Below are 24,118 nucleotides of genomic sequence, written 5' to 3'. Positions count from 1 at the left end.
TGCAAGCACATTTTGGTACAAATAATGTACAAAGATAGCACTGATGCCATCGAACAAATAATATGATGCTCTCTATGAGGCCTACAACAAATAGCTCTTATATCTCGCATCAACACCATCGGTTCTACAGATAGGCCTAGTCTGTTAGTATGAAGGTGGCATAATATGGAAGTATTTGATTTCTGAAATATTTTGGATCAAGCCAGGACTAGGCTTGCACATTTTGGGGAATATTCAAAGGTGGAAACTTTCCGTGGGAATTAACTGGAATATATGTAAATTAACGGGAATTAATGGAAATATATACACATTATTAATTAATACCATTTAAATGTAGATGGTTTTGCATTGGATATATTTACCATATCATATAGAGACAGAAACCTAAACCTTTTAACCTTATAAGTAGACATACTTGCAAATGATTAAATCATTCCAATATACATTTTAAAAACGATTTAGTTGTGAATTGAACTTTAATTAAATTGAGTTGACTCTTCACATAGGATGATTTCACTGAACAACAAAAGAAAGAGAATATTGAATGAGCCCCAATGATCCATCGCATCTGTCAAGGTATTCGTCGTCAGAAGATGAGGAATCATCGGACCAAAGCGCAGTGTGGTAAGTGTTCATTTTTTCTTTATTAAAACTGAACACTAATAACAAAAATAACAACGAGAATAACCGAAACAGTCCTGTAAGGAGCAAACACTAAACAGAAATTAACTAGCCACAAAAACCCTGTGGGACAAAGCTACCTAAGTATGGTTCCAAATCAGAGACAATGATAGACAGCTGTCCCGGACTATTTTGTGGTACTACTTTTTGAGGTCTACTGTTAGATGCAGTATTTTGATGAGCATTTCAAATAAGTTTCCAAGTTGATTGAAACCGGTACACAGGGTTTGCTACAATGTATCCTCAAATAGCTACATCTGTTACTGTAATCTGTAGAAATTATATTTTTAAAAGATTTAATCATAATGTATCAATGCAACATTGTTGCAATTTTTGAGTTCAGGGGCGGGGATTAGGGCCGTGTCGTTCCATCATTTAAGTTTGATTGGTTTAAAAATGATGTCAATCGAACATCTCAAACGTAACATACCCGCCCTGTTCTCCAGAACGAGGAGTTAGGGGAAATTAAGTTGTTTGACAACAACTAGCCAGTAAAAATACTTTTTAGATCACGAGAAAATAATTTTGCACGATAGTGATGAAGTTCGTAAATAGGTGTGGTGTATAGGGTTAGTATAAGTATTACACTTCCCAAAGGATATTTTGTAAACATTTCGAAGTTACCTTCTGAGCTTGGTGAGTTAAAAAAGCTACTGTAGCGTGCTAAACGAGCTAGCTAGCCAGCTGTGAGTTTGCTAATCGTTCGTTGTTTTTAACTAACTTTTCGCTTGCTACTAAGATAGCTAGCAACTTTCTGGAAATTGTATTTGACTGTGTTCTCGTGGTTATTTAGTGTGTTGTCGCAATTTGATTTAGCTAGCCAAGTTAGCGAGACAAGATGAACATTTGTCTGGCTAGCTAGCTAGCTGTCAGTGTCCTACAGGTTCATGCACAATGTCAACAAACTAAGCTATCTAGCAAGCCAAAATAAAAGGAGCTAGATAATCAATCATCAGTTATAACTAATCCTCAACGAGCTCATTGCCACGGTCTAACTGAAAGGTAGCATACAATAATAGCGATTTAATCAGCACGTTTGAGTGACATCCGGATATTACTTTGGAAAATCACCAGTAACTCAAAAGAGTTTACCATTTGGCTATGGGTGGGGATGGCCCAATACAGATAAACACCTAGCTATATTCCTAACATGTAGCTCCCAGGGACCCTGCATTAGATTTGACCCAATTGATTTCTATGATCTGATCATTCTGTTTTCTATTGTCTGACCACAAATATTTTTATTTTACCTTTTATTTAACCAGGTAGGCCAGTTGAAAACAAGTTCTCATTTACAATTGTGACCTGGCCAACATAAAGCAAAGCAGTGGGACAAAAACAACACAGTTGTAAACAAACGTACAGTCAATAACAATATAAAAATCTATGTACAGTGTGTTCAAATGTAGAAGATTAGGGAGGTAAGGCAATAAATAGGCCATCGAGGTGAAATAATTACAATTTAGCATTAACGCTGGAGTGACCGATGTGCAGATGATGATGTGCAAGTAGAGATACTGGGGTGCAAAAGACCAAAAAGATAAATAACATGTGTAGCTGTCAATGTAGCCTACAGCTTAGGCTAATTATGGTGATGAGCAAATATGCCATTGTCAGGACATGATTTGATTTGTTAGTTACCATCAGAGCCATATATTAATACACTACATGTCCAAAAGTATGTGGACACCTGCTCATTGAACATCTCATTCCAAAATTCTTGGCATTAATATAGAGTACAAGATTACAATTCAAAATATTAGATGACATTTCATAACACTTTTCACAACACATTAAGTATGTTCCCTCAGGCCACTTCTCTACTATCACATATCTACAATACAAAATCCATGTGTACTTGTCTACAGAGTGTGTCTTATCGTGTGTCTCTCTTCAGTCCCCCCTGTTCCATAAGTAAAAAAAAAACAAAAAAAACCTGATTCTACTGCATCAGTTACAAAAACAAGTAGTCAAATGGTGGCGAGCTTTACACCACTCCAGCCACTCTTGGCATTGCACATGGTGATCTTAGGCTTGTGTGCAGCTGCTCGGCCATGGAAACTCATTTCATGAAGCTCCCGACAAGAAGTTATTGTGCTGACGTTGCTTCCAGAGGCAGTTTGGAACTCTGGTATTGAGTGTTGCAATCGAGGACAGATAAGTGCTGAAGCGAGTAAAAATCGGCGGTCCCTTTCTGTGAGCTTATGTGGCCTATCACTTCACAGTTAGGCTGTTGTTGCTCCAAAACGTTTCTACTTCACAATAACAGCACTTACAGTGGACCAGGGAAGCTCGAGCGGGGCATTAATTTGAAGAATTGAAAAAGCAGAATCCACTCATTTAAAGAGGTGTCCACATACTTTTTTTGTGTGTATGTACAGTTGAAGTCGGAAGTTTACATACACCTTAGCCAAATACATTTAAACTCAGTTTTTCACAATTCCTGACATTTTAATCCTAGTAAAAATTCACTGTTTTAGGTCAGTTAGAAGCACCACTATTTTAAGAAAGTGAAATGTCAGAATAATAGTAGAATGATTTATTTCAGCTTTTATTTATTTCAATAACATTCCCAGTGGGTCAGAAGTTTACATACATACTCAATTAGTATTTGATAGCATTCCCTTTAAATAGTTTAACTTGGGTCAAACGTTTCGGGTAGCTTTTCACAAGCTTCCCACAATAAATTGGGGGAATTTTGGCCCATTCCTCCTGACAGAGCTGATGTAACGGAGTCAGGTTTGTAGGCTTCCTTGCTCGCACATGCTTTTTCAGTTCTGCCCACAAATGTTCTATAGGATGAGGTCAGGACTTTGTGATGACTCCAATACCTTGACTTTGTTGTCCTTAAGCCGTTTTGCCTAGACTTTGGATGTATGCTTGGGGTCATTGTCCATTTGGAAGACCCATTTGCGACCAAGCTTTAACTTCCTGACTGATGTCTTGAGACATTGCTTCAATATATCCACATCATTTTCCTCCTCATGATGCCATCTATTTTGTGAAGTGCACCAGTCCCTCCTGCATCAAAGCACCCCCACAACATGATGCTGCCATCCCGGTTGGGATGGTTTTCTTCGGCTTGCAAAGCCTCCCCCTTTTCCCTCCAAACATAACAATGGTCATTATGGCCAAACAGTTCTATTTTTGTTTCATCAGACCAGAGTACATTTCTCCAAAAAGTACGATCTTTGTCCCCATGTGGGGTTGAAAATCGTAGTCTGGCAGTTCTGGAGCAGTGGCTTCTTCCTTGCTGAGCGGCCTTTCAGGTTATGTTGATATAGGCCTTGTTTTACTGTGGATATTGATACTTTTGTACCGGTTTCCTCCAGCATCTTCACAAGGTCCTTTTCTGTTCTGCGATTGATTTGCACTTTTCCACCAAAGTACTTTAATTTCTAGGAGACAGAACGCGTCTCCTTCTTGAGCAGTATGACAGCTGCTTGGTCCCATGGTGTTTATACTTGCATACTATTGTTTGTACAGATTAACATGGTACCTTCAGGTATTTGGAAATTGCTCCCAATGATGAACCAGTCTTGTGGAGGTCTACAAAAAAAAAAAAAAAGAAATCTGAGGTCTTGGCTGAATTCTTTTGATTTCCCCATGATGTCAAGCAAAGAGGCACTGAGTTTGAAGGTGGGCCTTGAAATACATCGACAGGTACACCTCCAATTGACTGAAATGATGTCAGTAAGCCTCTCAAGCTTGTAAAGCCAAGACATCATTTTCTGGAATTATCCAATCTGTTTAAAGGCACAGTCAACTTAGTGTATGTACACTTCTGACACACTAGAATTGTGATACAGTGAAATAATCTGTAAACAATTGCTGGAAAAATTACTTGTGTCACGCACAAAGTAGATGTCCTAACCGACTTGCCAAAACTAGTTTGTTAACAAGAAATATGTGGATTGGTTGAAAAAGGATTTTTAATGACTCCAACCTAAGTGTATGTAAACTTCCAACTTCAACTGTATGTGTGGCTCTGGTTACCATAGTGTACTGTAATGTTTCAGTGACTGCATAGGCCATGATCTCAGTCAGATCATGTGTGCTGCAGTTTGTTTACGTAATAGCTCATCATTCGTCTGCAATACATTTTATCCAAAGGGAAAGCGGTGCATTTTGTCCCCGTTCTACATCCAGACTCAACTCATCACCTTCTCATCATGCCTTTCCCCTTCGGGAAGTCTCAGAAGAGCCCAGCAGAGATTGTGAAGAGTCTGAAGGAGAACGTGGCTTACTTGGAAAAGCTGGATGCGGCAGAAAGTAAAAAATGTGAAAAGGTCAGGTGTTTTGAGAGCACGCTAGAAATGGTATTTTGGCCTTTGTTAGTTAAAGTTGGTCTCTAATGTTTGAGCATCAAGACAGCAGCATCATATAGAAATGGCGTGAGAGTTATTGGATGCGTCTGAAATGGCACCCTAATTCCTATATAGTGCATTACTTTTGACCAGAGCCATATAAGGGGTTTGGTTAATAGTGCTCTACATTATAGGAAATAGGCTGCCATTTCAGATGCAGCCCCTGATTTTAACTAAGTGCTGTTCCCTCATATATTCTTGTCACCAGGTTGCAGAAGAGGTGTCTAAGAACCTGTCATCTCTGAAAGAGGTGCTGTGTGGTACAGGGGACAAGGAGCCCCAAACGGAGGCAGTTGCCCAACTGGCCCAGGAGCTCTACAACACCAACCTCCTTATTGCTCTCATTGCAAACCTGCAAAGGATTGATTTTGAGGTGGGGAAATGTTCTACCCATTAGTTTTGTGTGTGTGGGGGAAATATATTCAGGATACAACGGTAGTCCATAGTGGATGTATGAATCAATACAGAAGAGGGAGGAGCATAAAGCACTGGGGAGTGACTGTGTTCTGTGGGCCTCTCATTCCTTTATCTCAGTATTTTTTTAACATGCGCGTAGGGTATCACCCTCCTATTCTTCAGTGATTGTAATATTTATCATCATCGTCCACCAGGGAAAGAAGGATGTGGTCCAGCTGTTCAGCAACATTGTACGGCGTCAGATTGGCACCCGTACGCCCACGGTTGAGTATATCTCCTCACACCCACAGATCCTCTTCATGTTGCTGAAAGGGTGAGTCTCAAAGCTGCCCATTTGCCATCTGTTAGATCAGTAGACATGATAACCAGAGGCATCTATTTATCTATTTTAGTTAGGTTTTTCCCCATTTTCATTGCCTTTTTAGGCATTTAACGCCCCTGTTTGTTCATTTACAGATAGGGCTGTTGCGGTGACCGTGTTACCGCGGACCGGCAGTCATGAGTCGTGACCACAGTAAATTTCCACGTGACCGTTGTCACAGTAATCTCCTCTTATGCACTCTGGACATGCGTTGGTAGTACCCAACTCGCTCACGACCATCAGGTCGCTAATGGCCTGGTACTCGGCTCTATATTTTCCCTCTAACCACTGATATTAATAGAAATGCAATCGAAAATTACATCAAAACAGTATCATGCTTTGAAAACTCACCTCACTGTGATCGATCAATTTGAGGAAAGAAGTTCAGCAACAGGTTGGAACTGAGCCAATTCTGTCGAATCATCAAAAGAATTTGCAAAAAACAATCCGATTTCGACAGAAATATGGCTGAGACGCAAAGAAAGTTTAAGGAGAGGGGCTTCAAGAATGATCAGATTAATATTGCCATTGAGAAAATTCAAAACAAAACGAGACATGACCTTTTTCAAGGTCAGTCTCGCAAAAAGACGCATTCTTGGGTTCTAACTACCCACTATTCAAAGTGTTCTGAACAAATTAAGGGAATTGTTCACAAACATTGGCACATCCTAAAATCCGATGATAGTCTCGGTAATGTGTTTTCGGACCTTCCCTTGGTCGTATTCTCGCGGGGCGGAAATCTCAGAGACCAATTGGTAAACTCTGATTTACCACCCCAAGATATTCTTGAACAATGCCATTTTGCACCCCTACTGGATGGAAATTATAAATGTAATGGCTGTGCTCAATGCAATGGCACTTATAAATGTAGATCCTTCAGACACCCACAAACAGGGAAATGGATCCCAATAAAAGGTGTTATTACGTGCTCCACTAAGGCAGTTATTTATCTTATAACTTGTCCTTGTGGTAAAAATGATGTAGGTAAAACAAAGCGCGAATTAAAAGTACGTATCTCAGAGCATCGTAGCACCATTAGGTGTAAAAGCTTTACTTATCCAGTTGCGCCCCACTTCTTGGAGGCAGGCCACTCGATTTCGTCTCTGCGTTATATTGGCATCGAACATGTCACCCTCCCTAGGAGAGGGGGTGACCTTGATAATTTACTGTTAAAACGAGAGGCTGCCTGGATCTTTAATTTAAAGATCCTTGCGCCCTTCGGTCTCAACGTAGACTTTGATCTGAAACCATTCTTGTGATTATTGTGACTTTGCCATTGTAATTGTTTGTAAAACTTGTGTAGTCAAATTAATCTATGATCATATGCTATTCATTTGTTGTTTGTATGCTGTTCTTTGTATGACATTTTAATATTTGATTATTAACCAATGATATTAGGCCACTCTTGGCCATGATTACAGACACCTGTGTCTTTTGACACTATATAAACGAGTCATCCCGCAGTGTTTGATCATACCCTGATGAAGACAGCTTGGCTGTCGAAATGTTGGTAATTACATTTTTGCATCTGAGCTCCTAGAGTGTGCGGCTCTCTTTTATTTTCATGGAACTGAGTGGAAAACATTGGTCGTTGTGGATGTTTTTTCAAAGCTGAACACAACAAAATGGACAGCGCTTTCTAAGGTGATGATTCATTCAGAACGACATTATTATTAGAGCTTACGCATAGGCCTATAGAAGAGCCCAAGCTAAAAAATAAATAACTGAATGATAAAGGATTTGGCCTTTATATGTATATTACGCACAGCATAAAATATAAAGATTTAATAATTGGTCTAGCCTATACTAAAAAAATTAACAAATACTAGTAATTGCCTTTGAGTGTGCACTGGATAATGCATACATGATGGACTGGTTAACGTATGCTACGCTCCAAACATTCTATCAATGAGTTTAGGAGAGAACGTATAGGCCAAGGCAATGCTATTGGTTCATTGGCTTACAGAGTTAGCCTAGAATTTATAGTGAATTCAATTTTGAATAGCCTAGGGCATTAAATAAAATAACAATTTAGGCTGACATTACTTTTAGCTACAGAATATCTCACCACTTTGCGTTTCCTTTTTCTCCTTCATTCCTTTCTCAAGTATGCAGAGAGGGGGGCTTTCAACAGTTTAATTAAATATGTTTAGTTGTGAACCTATTACTATCGATGTTCCTAAACAGATTTCACTTAAGTTTCCCAAATTAAGCACTGGGTAGTTGCAGGAACAGGGTTGGAGAGCTCCCTTGGGGCGGCAGGGTAGCCTAGTGGTTAGAGCGTTGGACTAGTAACCGGAAGGTTGCAAATAAAGTCATTGAAAATAAGAATTTGTTCTTAACTGACTTGCCTAGTTAAATAAAGGTAAAATTAAATGTGATACAGAGTTTCACCTGTCGTGCAGCAAGAGGCTGCATGCTCCTCAAACAGTGGTTGATGCGTGGAGTGAAATGTGTTCTTATAAGCCCAGACATTTCTATATGCAATCCTGTGAAAGTTTTGATGGTTGCCACTAAAAAGAGGATCCCAGCTGCAACTATATTTATTTCTCAGCTGCTCATATTAAGCACATGCCCCGCTCTAAAACCAGAGTAGAGTACCCAGCATTATTGGAAAAACGAGTGCAAACGTTTTTTGTGAGTTTCTCACATCATAAATAGGCTATAGTTGCATCATGCAGCCCATATTTGTTTTGATTTCTATCTTCCATAACTAAAGTTGCCAAATAACTCTTAATCTAGTCTAGGACTTTTTTTTTCAAATTATCACTTTTATGCTCAACATAGCCTCTTCATTTGTGCACTCACTCCGGAATGGGAAAAATATCCTTTCTATTTTATTAATTTAAGTAAATTATATTCTTCTTAATATAAAATAATGGCACTTATTAGCACATTGCGTCTGCTAAATGAACTAGCCTATGGAATGGTGCATAGCCAGATAACACACAGTTGGCCAACTCATTCTGTTCTTCTGAAATACATTTTCTTCATATAATATTACTCATTCTGTTCTTCTGAAATACATTTTCTTCATATAATATTTCTTAATTTATTTTAGGCAGGTTTAATGCATTTGTGATGGTGTATATAAAATGGATGTATTAGACTTTTTTTTTTATGTTCCAAATGCTTGTGTGCGTGGAGGCCTGGAGATGCTAAACATGTTTGTTAATTAACGATCAATTGCCGTGCGACCAGCAGTCAATTTCATGACAGTCATCTGACAAAATTTCATGACCGCCACATCCCTATTTACAGACCCACGTGCATACAATCGCAACAGATCCTAAATTAATAATCACCAAAAAAACACACCCATGTAGTAGTGTTGAGCACTACTGACATGAATCCCACCTTTGCAGCTACGAGAGTGCGGAAGTGGCTCTGAACTGTGGGATGATGCTAAGGGAGTGCCTGCGTCATGAGCCCCTGGCGCGCAGCGTTCTTTTCTCTGAAGACTTCTACTGCTTCTTCCACTATGTAGAGCTGTCCACCTTCGACATCGCCTCAGATGCTTTCGCTTCATTCAAGGTACACTGCTGCTTTTCTCACTAATTTATGGCCTATGTGCTTACTATAACTAAGCCTTGTCCGAGCCAGAAAGGCTCCTGCCCTATGTCCAACCTCCTGTATCGTGAGGCAGCTTGATGCACAAGTACAGTGGGGCAAAAAAGTATTTAGTCAGTCACCAATTGTGCAAGTTCTCCCACTTAAAAAGATGAGGCCTGTAATTTTCATCATAGGTACATGACTTTATTTGCAAATTATGGTGGAAAATAAGTATTTGGTCAATAACAAAAGTTTGTCTCAATACTTTTGTTATATACCCTTTGTTGGCAATGACAGAGGTCAAACGTTTTCTGCAAGTCTTCACAAGTTTTTCACACACTGTTGCTGGTATTTTGGCCCATTCCTCCATGCAGATCTCCTCAAGTGCAGTGATGTTTTGGGGCTGTTTCTGGGCAACACGGACTTTCAACTCCCTCCAAAGATTTTCTATGGGGTTGAGATCTGGAGACTGGCTAGGCCACTCCAGGACCTTGAAATGCTTCTTACGAAGCCACTCCTTCGTTGCCCGGGCGGTGTGTTTGGGATCATTGTCATGCTGAAAGACCCAGTCCCGTTTCATCTTCAATGCCCTTGCTGATAGGAGGTTTTCACTCAAAATCTCACGATACATGGCACCATTCATTCTTTCCTTTACACGGATCAGTCGTCCTGGTCCCTTTGCAGAAAAACAGCCCCAAAGCATGATGTTTCCACCCCCATGCTTCACAGTAGGTATGGTGTTCTTTGGATGCAACTCAGCATTCTTTGTCCTCCAAACACGACGAGTTGAGTTTTTACCAAAAAGTTATATTTTGGTTTCATCTGACCATATGACATTCTCCCAAGCTTCTTCTGGACCATCCACATGCTCTCTAGCAAACTTCAGACGGGCCTGGACACGTCTGGCACTGCAGGATTTGAGTCCCTGGACGGCGTAGTGTGTTACTGATGGTAGGCTTTGTTACTTTGGTCCCAGCTCTCTGCTGGTCATTCACTAGGTCCCCCAGTGTGGTTCTGGGATTTTTGCTCACTGTTCTTGTGATCATTTTGACCCCACGGGGTTAGATCTTGCGTGGAGCCCCAGATCGAGGGAGATTATCAGTGGTCTTGTATGTCTTCCATTTCCTAATAATTGCTCCCACAGTTGCTTTCTTCAAACCAAGCTGTTTACCTATTGCAGATTGTCTTCCCAGCCAGATCTACAATTTTGTTTCTGGTGTCCTTTGACAGCTCTTTGGTCTTGGCCATAGTGGAGTTTGGAGTGTGACTGTTTGAGGTTGTGGACAGGTGTCTTTTATATTGATAACAAATTCAAACCGGTGCCATTAATACAAGTAACAAGTGGAGGACAGGAGCCTCTTAAAGAAGAAGTTACAGGTCTGTGAGAGCCAGAAATCTTGCTTGTTTGTAGGTGACCAAATACTTATTTTCCACCATAATTTGCAAATAAATTCATAAAAAATCCTACAATGTGATTTTCTGGATTTTTTTTTCTTCTCATTTTGTCTGTCATAGTTGAAGTTTACCTATGATAAAAATTACAGGCCTCTCATCTTTTTAAATGGGAGATCTTGCACAATTGGTGGCTGACTAAATACTTTTTTGCCCCACTGTACATCCCCTGGACAGGACGTTAGTACTCGTGTCCTTAGTATGATCTGTTATTTCTTTATCTAATATCCTGTTCTTTTCTCTCATGTGTTGCTAGGATCTTCTCACGAGACATAAGATTATGTGCGCAGATTTTCTGGAGACCAATTATGACAGGGTGTTTACAGAATATGAGAAACTACTGCATTCTGAGAATTATGTCACCAAACGGCAGTCTCTGAAGGTACTCTATATCACGTTTGATGCTTCATGGTATCACTGTCATAAAACCCAACATTTTAAAGGTTTGACCTCCCATGTGACTCAATTATTTCTTCTGTTACTGAAATATCTTACTAACTTATCCTAAAATCAATGATGACCCTCCTTTATATTTAACTTATCCTAAAATCAATGATGACCCTCCTTTATATTATTAACTAAAATGTTTTGTAGCTCCTGGGAGAGCTTCTTCTGGACAGACATAACTTCACTGTGATGACCAAGTACATCAGTCGTGCAGAGAACTTGAAGATGATGATGAACATGCTGCGAGACAACAGCCGCAACATCCAGTTTGAGGCCTTCCATGTCTTCAAGGTGTGTAGAAATCTTTTATTAAGGGATCGGCCAAGGCGGATGGTACAGATTCTGGCCTCATTCTCTGCTTGTCCTACTTTCCACCGTTTTGGGTTACTTGACCTAAAATGCATGTTATTCACATTTTCATCCCCTAATCTATCATTCTCAGTCTTTATAGAGGATGCAGAAATATTAATGCTGCCTTTAAAAGTTAGTTATAACTTCATACTGTTATATTATTCTAAATAAATGATTCCATTAACATATACTAAGGTATACATTTACCAGTTAACCAACTAGAATAGATGTCAGGCTATGGCACTCATGCTGTAGCACTATTCAATTCAAAGACTGTCCGCTCTGCTCCTAGGTGTTTGTGGCCAACCCCAACAAGACTCAGCCTGTGCTGGACATTCTGCTGAAGAACCAGGCCAAGCTGGTGGACTTCCTGAGCCACTTCCAGACAGATCGCTCTGAGGACGAACAGTTCTGTGATGAGAAGAACTACCTGATCAAGCAGATCCGCGACCTGAAGAGGCCCCCGCCACCAGAGGAGGCGTGAGGGGACAGGCAGGGGGACGCCAGTTCAGAGGTAGAGAGTGAGAATGATGGTGAGAGCGAGCGAGGGAGTCATGCTTGACTAGAATCTATTACTCTTCCCTTCTCTTAACTTCAAACATAGGAAAAATATATTGTACAAACTCCCTCCTCATCCCTTTTTAAGTTTCTAATGCTCATGTGGGAACGGAGGTAATTTTTAAGGCACACACAACAAGAGTGACCCAAGAGCAGTTATTTAAACCCAAGAACCGCTATTTCAACCAATTCGTATGAATCAATGCACTTTTGTCAGATGATGTTATAGTGGACCTTAAACACGCCATTATTCTCTTAAGCACAGTAGCACACCTGAGCAATTTCCTGGGAAATTAGGATACGTGGTCAACATAAAACGGAATAAACTCTTGACAACAGGCAGTCTCACCAAACTTTACAGGAAATGTAAAATGGATTTGCAAGCTTTTAAAAGGCGATGTCCTATATATTTTAGGACCTAGAATTTTTAAATCAAGATTTTCTTTTGCTGGCGTTATTCTATAGTAGTTAACATTTTATTTTGTAACTAACACCACACTTAACAAATTCCATAATATCTTGGTTTATTTAAGAGCTCTTTCATTGATCTGGGACTTTTAATATGTGGATGACCTTAGTGGTATTATTCTTTGCTTGGGATAGACACTTGGGTTGAAGTAGGTCTTTAGTTGATAACTTCGTAATTATCTTCAGTCCAGCTCCTAACAGCATACAAAGTGGCAATAGAAAGCTCAAAGATGCGAGTCCTCTGCATCAGTTGTCCTAATAGAATCCATCAGAGATGGCAGTAAAAAAAATATGAAACATGAATAGATGACATTTGTGAGGTAGGAGCCAGGCTGGTAGGAGCCAGGCTGGTAGGAGCCAGGCTGGTAGGAGCCAGGCTGGTAGGAGCCAGGCTGGTAGGAGCCAGGCTGGTAGGAGCCAGGCTGGTAGGAGCCAGGCTGGTAGGAGCCAGGCTGGTAGACTAAAATAGACTGTCAGATAACGCTGCAGGGTGACCATAGGCAGCCATCCATTCTTTGCCAACATTGGGATCAATCAGAGTACTCTCTTTTTCCCCGCCCAGATGCTCGCTAGTTTTCATATGCAGTTAGGAACTGGTGTGAGATAGGAAGATGTTTTTTCTTTCAGAAATTATCACTTAATAATATTGCTTTGCAGACAACTTATAAGATGTATCCTCCCAAAAATATTACTAACACGTATTTTATCGGACAACAATAATGCAACACAAAAGTAACACTGTAATGTTGCAGTGCAACAGAATCTGCCCGAGCTCTGATACTCCTAAGATGCTAGTAAGCGTGGGCTTCCATGAGCTGCATGCTGTGTTTCAGGCCTCACTCATGCAGTTAGATCCACTTTTCAGGAAGCCATTGCAGAGGCCTGTGATTGGACCCTTTTTTTAAAAAGTTTCGCCTAAAATTACATACCCAAATCTAACTGCCTGTAGCGTATGACCTGAAGCAAGGATATGCATATTCTTGATACCATTTGAAAGGAAACACTTTGAAGTTTGTGGAAATGTGAAATTAATGTAGGAGAATAACACATTTAGATCTGGTAGAAGATGGAACAAAAACGCATGTTTTTTTTCTTTGTACTATCTTCGAAATGCAAGAGAAAGGCCATAATGTACTATTCCAGGTTCGGCACAATTTAGATTTGGCCACTAGATGGCAGCAGTGCATGTGCAAAGTTTTAGACTGATTCAATGAAACATTGCATTTCTGTTCAAAATGTTGTATCAAGACTGCCCAAAAGTGCCTAATTGGTTTATTAATACATTTTCAAGTTCATAACTGTGCACTCTCCTCAAACAATAGCAAGGTATTCATTCAAGAATTTAAGCTTTCTGCCCATATCTGATATGTCTACTGTATGTCCTGGGAAATCTTCTTGTTATTTACAACCTCATGCTAATCACATTAGCCTACGTTAGCTCAACCGTCCCGTGGTGGGGGGGGGGGGCACTGATCCCGTAGATGTTAAACACATTAAATGTTCCACATAATGACCTGCATTGTCAAACTTTAAGCCAATTGGGATGATTTATGTTGAATCCAAAGCACCAAATTGGCTACATTCTCTTAATGGGTTTTCGACTTTATCAATAATTACTTTGTAAATTGCCCAGACGAACAAAAAAAAGAGTATCTTGAAATGACGGCATTTTTACCTTACCTGGTCTCACTTAAAATGCATAATAACAGATTACAAAAATATATGGTGTCTGTTTTGCACAATTCTTGTATATACCTCATGGGGTTTTGAGTTCATAAGTGCTGTGTTCTCTACTTTCCTTGACAAGATATTTGATTTGATATTTTGGATAAACCGCATTGGTTTGTATTATGCATGCTAAATAAATCAATGTTTTTGTTTGAACTTAAGCAGGGAGTGGGACCTGGTTTTCTCTTAGGGGAAAGACTTCAACTAAATGTATTTGTTGGGTGCCTCATGTCAATTCATAATGAATTACAGGATTGGCCCCACAAAAGTATGAATGTTGCCTTACTTTCAGAATTTTTATTTGATTGTTAAGACCATGTATGTGTTCAATTTTCTTAACCAAAGGTGGAAAATAATGCATTTCAAGTCCCAAACATAAGGCCAACATAAGGCCAACTTCACAGGCCCAGATAAAATTCATTTTAATGGTTAAATAATTAACTGCAAATGTGATAAACCATGAATGGAATACTTCTGGACTAGAGACGGTATTCTAGGACTTCTGGAAAAAGTGCAGTTTAGTACTGTAGGCTTAATCTGGGTCACTATAATCAGCCCACATACTATTATTTATTGGAATTTCAGATCACCTGTTTTGTGGTACACCAAGCATTAATCAAAATGTTTTATCACAACTTCAAACTGAATAATTTCTTAGAGGAAATCAAATATAAAGCTAAATGTTTCAGATCATTTTCGGACCTCTGGTTACTTGGCTAGTATAATAACTCAATGGCAATATAAAATTATCAAGGCTAAATAATTGTTGGGTGATTCAGAATTTTCATTTTGAACTTTAAAATGTTTATGCTTTACGTTTTCACTGTTTCCCATAGGCTTTGTGTATCTGATTTATTTTTACTGTGGGAAAAGATTAAATGTGTACAAAGCTTTATTTTAAAAGGTGAATGTGTGGAAACATTAAAAAAATTTAAGACGCCACTTTGTGTTTTTATTACAAGGTCTCCTCTAGATCTCTCTGTAGAGCTATAGCAGGCTCCAACAGAGTCCTCCTGCCTCTATATTTTAATTGTCAGATGATTTCCAAGCCTCTTTAATATCCAATGTTAGTCTCTTTCTCTCTCCTGGCTTCCTGCGCTTCTTTCAACTTTCTTTTCAGTTTCTCACATAGCATCCTCTTCTCCATGGTGTCTTTGGCCTCGGTTGCTTGTGCTTGAAGCTGGACAGATATCTTGTGTTCCTCTGCCTGCAGTGCATCCTTATGCAGCCTCCTGCCTGGCCAGGCCCAGCTGCTCTTCCAGCAGGCCTAGCAGATACTTCCTCTCCTCCCCCTTCCTCTTGGCCTCTGCCACTGCTTCTCTCAGCCTAGCCCTTATCCTGCATCTGTCCTACTCCACCTCGTGGACCCCAATGTCATGATTGTTCCAGATACACCTACTGCTCTCTGCCTTTCCGCCCCTGCCTGTGGCCCTCATGCTCAAAGCCACACTCTCCAAGTCTTCTTTGGTGATCCTCTGAAACAGTGCCTCCTTTCTCCTCTGTTTTACCCGCTGTAGAGTAGCCTTGTAGATGTCCTGTCTAGAGACTCCTCTGGGTATGGAAAAGGACAATAATGGCTCTGTTACCTTGAGCGCTCCAGCCTTCCCAGACCAACAGATATTGTTCTCCACCAGAGTCAACAAGGATGGCCCCCTGATTCACAATACATTTTCTATCAGTTGTCTCACCTTTCTCAACCTTGGCCTCTAATCATTAGGATTGAAAGATTTATCATATAACTTATGTCTTCCTTTCTTGGATGAAATAGCCTATTTATTGGGATGCATTTAAAACTGTGGCCATTAAGTTAGCTAAAAAGCCTACATTTGTCTAAATGATTAAGGCAAAGTGCTAGCTTACTTGAGCTATAATTATTTCCTTAAGTTATGTGCTGATTATTCAATACAAGATGCAAGGTAATGTTCATAATGTCTACTTCAGCTTGCTTACAGCTTCATTCAGTGCATATAGTGGTTCTTCCTGTAAAAGTTGTACGTCGTACTGCAGCACACCTTGCGGGCTGCCGCAGAATTCTGTGGCGTGTTATTTGTCAGCCATAGTTTCCATTAATGCCATTTAAAAGCATTTTGCTACACCTGCAATAACATCTGCTAATCACGTGTATGTGACCAATAAACATTTTATTTAATGCTAGTTTGACCACCAGAGGGCATATTTGAGAAGCATTTGACTGTTTTAAATAGTGGCTGCACTAGAGAATAAGAAATGTAGCTTAATTAATTTGATTAATATGTTGTTTCTATTCCAAGAAAACCTCAGGGTTTTTGTTAAGAAAAGATGGCGCTGCACAACGTGACCGGTAGGGAGTAGGCTACAGTACTAAAAGCTAAATAATCCTAACATTTCCACACCCTAATTGTTGTCTAACCAATACCCAAATGATTTATCAAGACCAGTCCCCATATATGTCTCAGCAGCATGAAACAGAGCTGAAATAGTTGACGACACGCGGGTAGGCTATTGCTTCAAATCCTATTGCTTCCATCTTCAATTAGCTTTAAATTCCACAATGTCACATAATTGAACACACACAATTCTTAAAACTCTGAGAAGGGTAATAGGAAGTGATCTGCACTGCTTATTAAACTTCCATTCTTATTGCTATATCCACGTGTTACTGTGTGTGTTCGATCCTCTTTCTCTCGCTCCCACGCACATGCTGTCTTGACCTCTGAATACTATGAAAAGCCAACTGGCATTTACTCCGAAGGTGCTGACCGGTTGCACCCTCTATAACCACTGTTTATATTATATGACTGGTCATCTATGAATGTTTAACAGCTTGAAAAATTATCTATCCTTTATGGCCATGTACTCTAATCTCCAACCAGTTTGGATTTAAGTATAACTTTTGTATGACTGACGCCTTTAGTGAGATGTCTAATACTTTAATAATTTCTGCCCTCAGATTTCATATTCATTATATAAATAGGCCCATGTGCACCCTCATCAGTTGAACCGCAACATGTTGGCTAAAGCGATTTAATTCATGGATGCATTTCAAAGTTTTTAATATTGTGATGGTGATCTGTTATCCAATGATTGTTATTATTAACCCTGCATTTTAATTATATAAAAGGCATTTTGTTTATCACAAGCGTAGCAAGCTGTGAATTCTGCAAACAAGCCAACCTAACGAAGAAATACATTTTGTTGGTTGCCATGGTGAATAATACATTGATATATTTCAAATTTAGTTATATAGCCCTTCTTACATGAGCTGATATCTCAAAGTGCTGTACAGAAACCCAGCCTAAAACCCCAAACGGCAAGCAATGCAGGTGTAGAAGCACGGTGGCTAGGAAAAACTCCCTAGAAAGACCAAAACCTAGGAAGACCCAGTCCTCTTCTGGCTGTGCCGGGTGGAGATTATAACAGAACATGGCCAATATGTTCAAATGTTCATAAATGACCAGCATGGTCAAGTAATAATAATCACAGTAGTTGTTGAGGGTGCAACAAGTCAGCACCTCAGGAGTAAATGTCGGTTGACTTTTCATAGCCGATCATTAAGAGTATCTCTACTGCTCCTGCTGTCTCAAGAGTTGAAAACAGCAGGTCTGGGACAGGTAGCACGTCCGGTGAACAGGTCAGGGTTCCATAGCCGCAGGCAGAACAGTTGAAACTGGAGCAGCAGCACTGCCAGTTGGACTGGGGACAGCAAGGAGTCATCATGCCAGATAGTCCTGAGGCATGGCTCAGGTCCTCCGAGAGAGAATTAGAGAGTATACTTAAATTCACACAGTACACCGGATAAGACAGGAGAAGTACTTCAGATATAACAGACTGACCCTGGTCCCCCGACACAAACTACTGCAGCATAAATACTGGAGGCTGAGACAGGAGGGGTCAGGAGACACTGTGGCCCCATCCGATGATACCCACGGACAGGGCCAAACAGGAAGGATATAACCCCACCCACTTTGCCAAAGCACAGCCCCCACACCACTAGAGGGATATCTTCAACCACCAACTTACCATCCTGAGACAAGGCCGAGTATAGCCCACGAAGATCTCCGCCACGGCACAACCCAAGGGGGGGCGCCAACCCAGACAGGAAGATCACGTCAGTGACTCAACCTACTCAAGTGACGCACCCCTCCTAGGGACGGCATGGAAGAGCACAAGTAAGCCAGTCACTCAGCCCCTGTAATAGGGTTAGAGGCAGAGAATCCCAGTGGAGAGAGGGGAACCAACCCCTATATTTAGAGTACTTAACAATGCACTTGGTGGACTTGGTATGATGGACTCACTTAATGGTTGAAGATGATGAGCGATCGGCAAAGGCAATCAACATCGCTCTAATCACAGTCAGACGACAGTTGAAACTTGAGTGGACTTATGGAAAGGCTCTAAGACTATAGATATAAATAATATTATTTTTTCCCCCAGAACATTAACCATGCGTGTTCTCTTGTCTTGTACTGTTCTGTATTTGTTTCGACCCAATGATTTGGCTGACAAACAAAGAACCTTGCAGGCCCAGGCATGGATCAAAGCTGGCGAGACATTCAATGAGATATGCTGTACCCTATGTCAGAGAGGTGTTTTTGGGACCACATCGTGTCTATTGTCCTGCTAATAGCCCTTGTGGAAAAACAAGTGTTGAAATATTTTTTCCCACTTCCACTTGCCTCATTCATTTTTGCAGTAATGCTGCAATTAGTTGGATTGTAATTTTGTGTATAGCAGACATTTCCATATTTATGTTAGCTGCATGTGTGACAGGTCCACCAGTCCTATTTATGATGTAATTTACAAAGTTTTACCTTTCTAAAAAAAAAGAAAAAAAAAAAGTTTAAAAAAAAAATGTTAATATTTGATGTTAAACCACAATATTTGTTGTATTATTTGTTCTGTCTTCTGGTCGATTAAACTGAAATTGGAACCAACTTTCTATGGCTTGTTTAAAAAATAACGATGTTTTCGAGATTTCGATTTCAAAGACCCGGTTCACCAGCAACCCCTGATCCCCTTCAGACGTGGCCGTGCCTAACGGGGAAAGGGGGTGCGCAATGCGGCCTTGTCTACCGGGGAAAGGAGTTGCGCCATGCGGCTGTGCCTTATGGTCAAAGGGGGTGCCTCATGCGGCCATGTCTAACGGGGAGAGGGGAAATGGAGCCGGTCGGGCGCAACCCATGCAACATGGAGATGCGGGGAACCGAGCTCAGGTGAGAGCCGAAGAACCCCGCGCAGAGGGAATGTAGAAGCTTATAGTTACTGCACCATCTGTGGCCGCAGAGGACATACTGCCGGTCGGTGCCGTGTTGGTTCTTCTGGGAGTCGAGGCAACAGGCAGGGCACTCTGGCATCACCCCAAGTGAGTTTGCACCACACTCATCCAGAGTCCTCTGTTGATCAACTGTTTGTGCCTGTTTGTTTCCCTGAGTTTTCCCCACATTCCCAGCATAAGCGCTCGTCGATACAGGCGCAGCTGGGAATTTTATCGACAGAGCATTAGCCATTAGGTTAGAGATCCCCATTTTTCCTATAGTTAGACCCTTCCTGGTACACGCTCTAGATAGTCAACCATTAGGGTCCGGGCTAATTAGGAAGGCCACCATCTCCTTGGCCATGGTTATGCAGGGGAATCATGAGGAGAGAATCAGTCTCTTTCTCATTGACTCACCTGCATTTTCTGTGGTACTAGGCCTTCCCTGGTTAGCTCTGCATAACGCTACTATTTCCTGGCAACAGAGGGCTCTCACGGGGGGGTCGCGAGAGTGCTCAGGGAGGTGTGTAGGGGTTTCCGTTGGTGCTACCACGGTGGAATGTCCAGATCAGGTCTCCACCGTGCACATCCCCCCAGAATATGCCAATTTGGTTCTCGCCTTCTGTAGAAAGAAGGCGACTCAATTACCACCTCATCGACGGGGGGATTGTGCAATAAATCTCCTGGCAGACGCTGTGCTTCCCAGGAGTCGTGTATCCCCTGTCACAAGCAGAGACGGTGGCTATGGATACATATGTCTCTGAATCCCTGCGTCAGGAGTACATTCGGCCCTCTACTTCACCTGCCTCCTCGATTTTCTTTTTTGTAAAGAAGAAGGATGGAGGTTTACACCTGTACATTAACTATCCAGGTCTCAATCAAATCACGGTGAAATACAGTTACCCGCTACCTCTTATCGCTATGGCGATTGAGTCAATGCATGGGGCGTGCTTCTTCACGAAACTGGATCTCAGGAGTGCGTATAACCTGGTGCGTATCTGGGAGGGAGACGAGTGGAAGACAGCGTTCAGTGCCACCACAGGGCATTATGAGTACCTCGTCACGGGTTGAAGAATATTCAGTTTTCCAATCCTTTGTAGATGAGATTTTCAGGGACCTGCACGGGCAGGGTGTAGTGGTGTATATCGATGACATTCTGATTTATTCCGCTACATGCGCCGAGCATGTGTCCTTGGTGGGCAAGGTACTTGGACGACTGTTGGAGCATGACCTGTATGTCAAGGCTGAGAAATGCCTGTTCTTTCAGCAGGCCGTCTCCTTCCTAGGGTATCACATTTCCACATCAGGGGTGGAGATGGAGTGTGACCGTATTTCAGCCATACGTAATTGGCCGACTCCCACCACGGTAAAGGAGGTGCAGGGATATTTTGGGTTTGCCAATTACTACCGGAGATTTATCCGGGGTTTTGGCCAGGTTGCTGCGCCCATTACCTTATTGCTGAAGGGGGGTACTGTAAGGTTGCAGTGGTTGGCTGATGCGGACAGGGCCTTTGGGCAGCTAAGAGCTCTGTTTACTTCGGCTCCGGTGGGCAGCGTTCGTGCCCTGGCCCGAGATGGCACAGAACTCGCTTCGCCACTCCTCTACTAACCTCTCCCCCTTTCAGTGTGTATTGGGGTACCGGCCCATCCGGATCTCTCTTTGGCATTCATAGTGGAGGTGGACGCATCCGGGGATAGGAGCTGTGCTCTCATAGCGCTCGGGCACGCCACCGAAACGCCGCCCCTGTGCTTTATTCTCGAAGAAGCTCAGTCCAGCGGAGTGTAACTATGATGTTGGGGACCCTGGAGTTGTTGGCTTTGGTTAAAGCGTTGAAAGCGTGGAGATATTGGCTTGAGGGGACTAAACACCCTTTCCTCATCTGGACTGACCACTGCAACCTGGAGTACAACCGGGCCGCGAGGAGACTGAATCCTCGTCAGGCAAGGTGGAGCTGGTTCTGGCACCGTGGCATCAGGGTCAGACCGATACTCCTGCGGTGGATGACTGGTTTAGGCGTGCAGAGGAACATGGGAGGCCGCTCGTGTCCATCTCCAGTGAGCCGCGCGTCGTCAACACAGTGAGACCCCTGTGTTCGACCCGTAACCTGCCCCTCTGCCTGCCCTGCCGGAAGCTGGGTCCACGGTTTGTGGGGCCATTTAAAGTCCTGAGGAGGGTGAACGAGGTATGTTACAGATTACAACTTCCCCTTGATTATTGTATTAACCCCTCATTCCATGTGTCTCTCCTCAGGCCGGTGGTGGCTGATCCGCTCCAGGATTCTGAGGTGCGGGAGGTCCCTCCGCCCCCGTTGGACACCGAGGGAGCCCCGGCGTACATATTTCGTTCCATCCTGGATTCGAGGCGTCGGGTAGGGGGCCTTGAGTACCTCGTGGAGTGGGAGGGGTGCGGACCGGAGGAGAGGTATTGGGTTCCGGTTGCAGATATTTTGGATCATGAACTGCTGCGGGAGTTTCACCGTCGGCATGCCGCTAGAGCCGCACGTCAAAGGGGGGGTAATGTCACGACTTCCGCCGAAGTTGGCTCCTCTCATGTTGGCATTCAGCGACCGACGTCACCGGCTTTCGAGCCTTCGCTGCTCCATTTTTCATATATCCATTTGTCTTGTCTTGTTTTCATACACACCTGGTTTGCATTTCCCCAATCAATCTACTTGTATTTAACCCTCTGTTTCCCATCATGTTTTGTGTGTAATTATTTTCGTGTTATGTTGTGGTTGTTAAGCGCTTTACTTTATTGTTCCGTTTTTTTTGAGCGCATTTGTTTTTTGTTGTGCTCCCGGTTTGGAACTATAATAAAGTGTGCTTTATTTAATAATACTCTGCTCTCCTGCACCTGACTTCACCTTCATACACAGCCTGACAGTCGCTCTAATCACAGTCAGAAGACAGTTGAAGAAACTTGAATAGACTTATGAAAAGGCTCTGTAATACATACATGTGAAATGGCACCGGAGCAGAAGGCAGACGTTTTAAGTGCCCCCAACCGATTGTGTTTTTTGTTTGTTTATCTGCGTTGTTTTGTAACTTTTTGATTTTTTTACTATTTTTGTGCATAATGTTGCCGCTATCGTCTGACTGAAAATAACTTCAAGACATCAGGACTGTGATTACTCACCACGGACTAGCAGAATCCTTTTTCTTCTTTCACGACTCTGACGAGCCCGAGGTGAAGGATATACAGCTCCCTCGGGAACAGGCCCCGTCCCCAGTCATCTGCGTTTAGAGGAGGCGGAGAAAGAGAGGCCAGAGAGCGGGCTGCCTTCTGAGGAGTAGGAGGAGATCAAATAAACCCCCACTCGCCTCAATTCTGCTTGCAAACATGCAATCTTTGGACAATAAATGGATGAGTTATTGGGAAGATTAAACTACTAACGGGACATTAAAAATCGAACATCTTATGCTTCACGGAGTCGTGGCTGAATGACGACAATATCAACATACAGCTGGCTGGTTATACGATGTACCGGCAGGATAGAATAGCGGCTTCTGGTAAGACAAGGGGCAGAGGTCTATGTATTTTGTAAACAGCTGGTGCATGATATCTAAGGAAGTCTCGAGCTACTGCTTGCTTGAGGTAGAGTTTCTCATGATAAGCTGCATTACCACATTACCTACCGAGAGTGTTTTCATCGATATTCTTTGTAGCTGTTTACGTACCACCACAGTCAGAGGCTGGCACTAAAATAGCATTGAATGAGCTGTATTCCGCCATATGCAAACAAGAGAATGCTCACCCGAGGTGTTGCTCCAACTAGCCGGGGACTTTAATGCAGGGAAATTTAAATCAGTTTTACCTAATTTCTATCAACATGTTAAATGTGCAACCAGAGGGAAAAGAACTCTGGACCAACTATACTCCACACACAGCGATGCATACAAAGCTCTCCCTCGCCCTCCATTTGGCAAATCTGACCATAATTATATCCTCCTGATTCCTGCTTACAAGCAAAAATTAAAGCAGGAAGCACCAGTGACTAGATCAACAAAAGAAGTGGTCAGATGAAGCAGATGTTAAACTACAGGTCTGTTTTGCTATCAGACTGGAATATGTTCCGCGATTTCTCAGATGGCATTGAGGAGTACAACACATCTTTCTTTGGCTTCATCAATAAGTGCATCGATGATGTTGTTCCCACAGTGACTGTATGTATGTACCAGAACCAGAAGCCATGGATTACAGTCCACAGCCGAGAGCTGCCCAGTGACACCAACCTACCGGACGAGCTACTTCTATGCACGCGTCGAGGCAAATAACACTGAAACATGCATGAGAGTACCAGCTGTACCGGAAGACTGTGTGATCGCGCTCTCCGCAGCCGACGTAAGACCTTTGGACAGGTCAACATTCACAAGGCCGCAGGGCCAGACGGATTACCAGGACTTGTACTGCGAGCATGCGTTGACCAACTAGCAAGTGTCTTCACTGACATTTTCTATCTCTACCTGTCCGTGTCTGTAATACCAACATGTTTTAAGCAGACC

The 24,118-nt window shown here is 42.1% G+C and overlaps 1 protein-coding gene across 1 annotated transcript; it reads left to right on the top strand.

Annotated features, from left to right (window-relative positions):
• Positions 1–1,108: 1,108 nt before the first annotated feature.
• On the top strand, positions 1,109–15,324 carry LOC135519926 (calcium-binding protein 39-like). The gene is made up of 8 exons (XM_064945145.1): positions 1,109–1,317; positions 4,795–4,970; positions 5,257–5,421; positions 5,660–5,778; positions 9,192–9,360; positions 11,087–11,212; positions 11,425–11,568; positions 11,921–15,324. Exons 2-8 carry the CDS (start codon positions 4,854–4,856, stop codon positions 12,110–12,112), a joined length of 1,032 nt encoding a protein of 343 aa, XP_064801217.1. The 5' UTR covers positions 1,109–1,317; positions 4,795–4,853; the 3' UTR covers positions 12,113–15,324.
• The last annotated feature ends 8,794 nt before the right edge of the window (positions 15,325–24,118 follow it).

This window comes from Oncorhynchus masou, chromosome 29, assembly GCF_036934945.1.
Source record: "Oncorhynchus masou masou isolate Uvic2021 chromosome 29, UVic_Omas_1.1, whole genome shotgun sequence".
Classification (NCBI taxonomy): Eukaryota; Metazoa; Chordata; class Actinopteri; order Salmoniformes; family Salmonidae; genus Oncorhynchus; species Oncorhynchus masou.
Note: the sequence above shows the minus strand (reverse complement) of the source record. Positions and strands in the feature narration are given on the sequence as shown.